General features: G+C 46.9%; 1 protein-coding gene across 1 annotated transcript in view; it reads left to right on the forward strand.

Moving 5' to 3' along the window:
• LOC121359191 overlaps window positions 1–6,935 on the forward strand; it is an 8,827-nt gene extending 1,892 nt beyond the window's left edge. The window contains exons 2-3 of the mRNA XM_041477970.1: window positions 2,350–2,452; window positions 5,507–6,935. Of these exons, the coding sequence (XP_041333904.1) occupies window positions 5,883–6,935 (1,053 nt within the window). The 5' untranslated portion in view covers window positions 2,350–2,452; window positions 5,507–5,882. The remainder of the gene's footprint in view (window positions 1–2,349; window positions 2,453–5,506) is intronic.
• The last annotated feature ends 41 nt before the right edge of the window (window positions 6,936–6,976 follow it).

Consider the following 6,976-nt stretch of genomic DNA (forward strand, 5'->3'; position numbering starts at 1 on the left):
GGGGGGGGGGGGGCTCTACCTACTCCGCCCCTTCACAGCAGCGCGGCGCAGCTTTAGGGTTTTTCCCGTGGCGTGAGCAGGGGGGCTTTCGGTTTTCTCGCGGCACGGCGGCGCACGACTCCGAGAAGGTGTGGCACAGTGAATTCGGACTCTGTGCTGCTGCTGGTGGCACTTTTAAAACTGTACAGGCTGCTGCACTGTGCAGGGCTAAAATCTGGGTGTTTACACTTCTTAACGGTGGCTTTTGAAAATCGGCAGCGAATTCGGGTCTGTTTTTGGTCGGCGTGGGGTTGTATTGTGCCTTTTGCATCTAAAATGGGGTCTAAGCTAAGCACGGCACAGAAAGGAGTATATTATCAGATTATAGGAATTTTAGTTAGTGGAAAGGTTTCATTTTCTAAGGGAAAATTGAAACGGTTTATAAGCTGGCTTTTCCTACACTTCCCACAAGTTTCTCCTGAACAAGTCCACAATATCCACTTTTGGGACAAAGTAGGAAACAAACTGATAACCTTGGGAAAGTCTGGGGACACATCTTCAGCTAAATTTGTGTTTTGGAGTTTACAAGTTCGATCAGCTTTACTCAAGCAAAGGAAAGTGAAGGAAAAGCCAAATAACAAGGAATGTACCTTTGCTCTTCCTATTTCTCTCCACCCCAGCTCTGAACCCTCTACCCCAAAACTCGTTATTTTAAAGAGAGCAGACTCTGCTCATGCCCAGGGAAGCCGGCTCCCTGAGCATCTTAAAATGCCCGAGTCCCACTGTCCACAAAGTCGTGGCCAGACTGCATGGAATCCTCCCCGATCCCCAGTGTCCCCAGCTCAGAAACCCCGAGCACGTGTCAGTTTCTCAGATAGCAGTGACCCCCAAAATGGCTCCCAGTCCCTAGAGAGCTGAGAAAATGGAGGAAGCCACGTGCTGCCATGCACTACCTGGCCTGCCAGGGGGCGTCTGCCGACATGATGTCACCAGGCGTACCCGCCCCCTGCCAACCCCCTGTCCCCGCTCCCTCTTCCCACAGTGTCCCCACCCCCTCCCCGGCTTCCCACAGTGGGGGCACGCCCACTGCTTGCCCATATAGCGGCACCAGTGATCCCAATGCTTCCAATTCAAAAGATGAGGAGCAGGGAACCGCAGACCCAATACAGGGTCCCACTTTCTCATTCACCCCTGTTACATATCAGCATGCAGGGCAAGGGGGAGGAGCCACAACTGCTAATTGGAAAGCTTTTGGTCAAGAAATTATAAAAGAGGTCTGCAAAGCACACAAAGAGTATGGCCCACATAGCACATACTTCCGTGGCCTTTTAAATGCTGAACTGAGTAAGACTGTAGTAGTCCCACATGATTTAAAACAGTTTTTTTCATGCCTCATGACCTCTACAGATTTCAAATTATGGGAAATAGCATGGAAGCAACTACTGAAAGAGGCTCTCCCAGACTTGCATGCTGATCCAAACACAGCAAAAGATGCCAATGGTATGCTGATTACCATTGAGCATCTCTCCGGTGGGGCCCAATGGTCTTTAGCCCCAATCCAAGCTGCAGCAATCCTTATGGAGGTCCTTGAGAGAGTCAAAAATGCAGCTGAAAAAGGTTTCTTTACCCTTCAACCTGATGGCCCTCTCAAGCCATATAGTAAAATCAAACAGCTACCATCAGAGCCTTTTTTGAAATTTGTGGAAAGGTTAACTAGAGCTATTGAAATCCAAGTCAAGAAAGTGAATGCAAGGGAGGAAGTTTTAGAGGAAATGGCATATACAAATGCAAATGAACAATGTTGAACTGCAATTTTAAGCTTGCCTTTGGAACCTCCCCCCCCCACACTAAAAGATATGCTTCTAGTTTGTAACAGGAAAGTACCTCTGATGAGTGTGGCTCAGGACACCAGACCAAAGCTGCTGCCAAGACCACCACAGGGAGTCGCCGTTGCCAGCCCAGTGCCCTTTCCATCAGCACAGCGGCACACTGGGCAGCAGCAAAGACCAGCAATGGATGACCCCACAAAGCCATGCCTGCTTTGTAAGAACCTTGGGCAGTGGGTTTACCAGTGTCCTCTGAAAAAAATTTGATGAATTTAAAAATAGCATGAGAAGAGAACTACAAGTGCTCCCAGGGAGTCAATAACAACAAAAAAACTCAATGGGGAGCACTGCCGACCTGCCAGGCTCACAGACACAAAAAGAGCAGGCCAAAGGAATGGGGGAGGTGAAAAAGACCATCCCTATTTCTCTAAGTGAAGCAGATGCTTCAAAGACCACGTCTGCTGGTCCACCACTGGAAGTAAAACCAAATAACCTTTGCTATGACTAAGGCAAACCTATGTTAACCACAACTTCTGTTAATGAGCCTTTCAGGTTGCAGCTGACAGAACCACTCCACCTCAAAGACACTGACTGGCATTTTGTCTCCGTCAACCCACAACAGCAGGGTACTTGACATCGAATTCGCTGTAAGTACATTGTCATTGGGGACACCAAACACACACCACAAGAGATCGAAATTGCTACAGGAATGATAACATCAGATCCTGAGCAATTCATTCTCGTGCTGCACTGTTTACACCCACCCCTGTTTCTTCCCAAAGGACAAATTGTAGCACAAGCTATCCCAGTGCCAAGTCTACCTGAAGGCACCAAAAAACAAGGGCCCACAGTCACCCGGGTCCAAGCTATTGGGAAGGACAAACCCAAAATCTGGTGTAATGTCAGAGGGAGTGGGGAGTCAAAATGCATTGAGATACTCATAGACACAGGTGCGGACTGCACAGTGATCCCAACACAGGATTGGCCAGCACATTGGCCTTTGCAAAACATGGCTGGTCACGTTCAAGGTATTTGGGCAGGCAATTGGCGAGACAATCTAAGAGGGTCGTCCAAATCAAGGGGCCAAACAGACAATTGGCAAATCTACGTCCGTTTGTGTTAGATTATCCAGAACCCTTGTTGAGGGGAGACCTAATGACACAATGCGGAGTCACAATTGACATTCCAGACTCTCCACAGGATTTTCAGGCAGCAGTCACTGAAAAGTGCCTTACCCAAAAACTGAATTGGAAGACAGATACACCAGTCTGGGTAGAACAGTGGCCGCTCAGTAAACAAAAACTGAAGGCGCTTGAGGAGCTAGTGGAAGAGCAACTGAAAAAAGGTCACATTGTGTAGACCATGTCTCCGTGGACCTCTCCAGTGTTTGTCATCCAGAAGGCTGACAAAAAGAGATGGCGGCTCCTCCACGACCTCCAACAAATTAATAATGTCATTGAAGATATGGGTTCTCTCTAACCTGGTATGCCATCCCCAGCGATGCTCCCCCAAAATTGGAATTGAGCTGTCATTGATATAAAGGATTGTTTTTTCCAAATTCCCCTACACCCTGATGATGCATCGTGTTTCGCACTCTCGGTCCCCACTATCAACAGGGAAGCCCCTTGGAAAAGGTACCATTGGAAAGTTCTTCCTCAGGGATTGAAGGCCTTGCCATCAATCTGCCAATGGTATGTCTCTTCCTTACTGTCCCCGGTGCATGCAGCAGCAGAAAAGGCCATCATCTATCATTATATAGATGATATCCTTGTGTGTGCCCCCAATGATGATTTACTCACCCACATGCTTGACCTAACGATCGATGCATTGATTGTTGCAGGGTTTGAGCTCCAGGAAAGGAAAATTCAAAAGATGCCACCTTGGAAATATTTGGGCTTAGAAATTGGAAAAAGGACCATTGTTCCGCAAAAATTAGAGATCAAAACGAGGATCGAGACCCTTGCGGATGTCCACAAGTTTTGTGGGTCTTTAAATTGGGTAAGGCCCTGGCTAGGTCTGGCCAACGAAGACCTTGCCCCTCTTTTCGATTTGTTGAAAGGGGGAGAGGACCCGGACCCGGATCAGGGAGCTGGCAGGATGTGACTTTGAGTGCATTCACATTCCAATCAGGTTAAAATCGGGCCAAATTACAAAGGCAATGTTGGAGCATTTGCTTCAGGAAAATGAGGCTTTGCAGTTTGTTCTGCATTCCTACTTAGGACAAATTTCTATCCATTGGCCTGCCCACAAACTTTTTGAACAAAAACTCCAATTCACTCTAAAATTGGAAAACGTTCAAAGTAGACCTTTAAAAAAGGCTCTGACAGTCTTTACAGATGCATCCGGGAGATCCCACAAGTCTGTTATGTCTTGGAAGGATCCTCAAACTCAGCAGTGGGAGATGGACATTGCTGAAGTGGAAGGTTCACCTCAGGTTGCTGAGCTGGCAGCAGTTGTTAGAGCCTTTGAAAAGTTCTCAGAACCATTCAATCTGATCACAGACTCTGCCTACGTGGCAGGAGTAGTATCCAGGGCAGATCAAGCAATAATACTGCGAGAAGTGTCTAACATCGCACTTTTCGAATTGCTCTCAAAACTTGTAAAGCTGGTTTCCCACTGAGAGCAACCATTTTATGTGATGCACATCAGGTCACACACCGACTTACCTGGTTTTATCGCTGAAGGCAACAGAAGGGCAGATGCTCTTGCTGCGCCTGCAGAGATGGCCTTTCTCCCAAATGTTTTTGAACAGGCAAAAATCAGCCACCAGCTTTTCCACCAAAATGCACCTGGCCTAGTTCGTCAGTTTCACATCACTCGAGAACAGGCCACAGCGATTGTGGCCACGTGCCCCAACTGCCAACAACATGCACTCCCCACAATAAGTGCGGGAGCAAACCCGAGGGGGTTGAACAGTTGTGAACTGTGGCAAACAGATGTAATACACATACAATCATTTGGACGGCAGAAATATGTTCATGTCAGTGTAGATACCTTTTTTGGAGCAGTCTATGCCTCTGCCCACAAGGGAGAATCATCCTCTGATGCAATAAAGCACCTGCTACAGGCTTTCTCTTTCATGGGCATCCCTAAGGAGTTAAAAACTGATAATGGGCCTACTTACGAATCCAAGGAATTTGGGAGTTTCCTGCAGCACTGTGGAGTAGAGCACAAAAAAGTCATCCCCTACTCCCCTACAGGTCAAGCCGTAGTGGAAAGGACTCACCGTGATAACAAGAGTCCTGGACCAGCAACATCAGATCCTGAAAGTGGAACCTCCCCACATCCGGTTGTCTAGAGCACTGTTCACAATCAATTTTCTGAACTGTTCTTTTGACAGCCTGAATCCGCCCATCATACGCCACTTTGGGGGGAGCAGTCAGATGTCAGTGAAAGAAAAGCCTCCAGTCTTAGTGAAGGACCCTGAGACTTGGAAGACAATGGGCCCTTACAAATTAGTTACATGGGGACGTGGATACACCTGCGTGTCCACCCCCTCTGGTTTAAAGTGGGTTCCATCCAAATGGGTAAGGCCCTACATCCCCAAGGTCTCAGGGAGGACTACAGAAGCGCCCTAGGTTGCTAATGCTGCCTGGAGGAGGAGGCGCAGTGTGTGTTCCCTGGAAAAAATTCCATTTATACCTCCTATCTGGAACAGTTTGTAATATATTTTTGTCTTAAGTTTCCTTTTACCGGTTTAGATCCCGCTGTTCGTGTGCAGTCTCAAGACACCATGAGACCGAGTCTACTCCTCATCCTACTTGCGATCATTCCACCAGCAATCTCCTGGATAGTCCCTCAGCCCAAAGCAAATGTATGGACCACCTTGGCCAAAGCCCTTGGACAGGATCACATCTGTGTCTCCACAGCAACAGCCTGTGACCCCCTGTCAACTTGCCTGGTGGGAGTTCCTTTTAAATCTGCAGTTCCCAAAGGAAATGTGGCATGCTTTAAATGAAATTAACTCACACCTCCTCCTGGTCACTACCCTGCTGACAACCCTTTACTGTTTTGGCAGGAGTGGGCAAGTTACCGGTGCCAAAAAGGGAACCACAAGAATTCCATCTCTTGGGCTCCATGAATGCAACCTTTTGCATTCACTTTAAATTTAATCCCAGGTTATCACATTATGAAGTTGAACTGAACACCTATCCTCACCCTAGCAAACCATACTACACAGACAAAAACTGGTACAAAAATTCAGTCCTAGTCATGCACTCGTCAAATTATGATTATAAGCTCAGTGAACTCCCAAAAGGTGTGTTTTTAATATGTGGAGACAGAGCATGGGCAAGTCTCCCCCCTCGTCTGCTTGGAGGTTCGTGCACCTTTGGCAAGCTGAGCCTGTTTACCCCAAATCGAACAAATCTAATGTATTGGCAAATAAAAAACAATACACATAAATTGGCTATCCAAAAAAGGGACCTAAGGCAATTAGACCCAGACTGTAATTCAGAAATTGTTCACTGGTCCAGACTTAAGGCCACCGCAATTACAGTCCTTCTGCCGTGGATCTCGGCAGCAAAAAGCATGGGAGAATTAGGCCGATTGGAATGTTGGGTTGCAAAACAGGCAAACCTCACTTCTACTGCCCTGAGTGACCTCTTATCAGATGAGGAAATTACCAGGCAAGCCACCATTCAAAACAGGGTGGCCATAGACTATCTGCTCCTCCTGTACAACCATCACTGTGAAGAATTTAAAGGTCTCTGCTGCCTCAAATTTTCATTGAAAGCAGAGAACGTCCATGCCATGATCGACAAGATCAAAACCATGGTGAACGACATCAAGAGAGAAACAGACGACTGGCTGAGTGGACTGTTCAAAAGCTGGGAACTCTTAGGCCAGTTAGGATCTATTCTGAAAACTGTGTTTTTAGTACTGTTTATTCTAGTTATTGTTATTGTAGTTGTTAGCATTGTTTTTGGGCTAATTAAGTGCATGGTTTACAAACTAATTTCAAGCTCATCTTCCCCTCCTGAAGTCTACCATTTGGAAGCCCCTAGTGCTCCAATGGATGACCTGGAAGCCTCAGTAGAAAATACTGACCCTTCTGAAGAAGAGGAACAAATTTACCAACCATGGTTTGGCAAGCATTCTGCCCCTCAAACCCAGTCCTCTTCATTTTAAACAATACAAGGGGGAGATGTTATGAATAAAAAAATTACCTA

Source organism: Pyrgilauda ruficollis, unplaced genomic scaffold (assembly GCF_017590135.1).
Source record: "Pyrgilauda ruficollis isolate IOZ18807 unplaced genomic scaffold, ASM1759013v1 scaffold425, whole genome shotgun sequence".
NCBI lineage: Eukaryota > Metazoa > Chordata > Aves > Passeriformes > Passeridae > Pyrgilauda > Pyrgilauda ruficollis.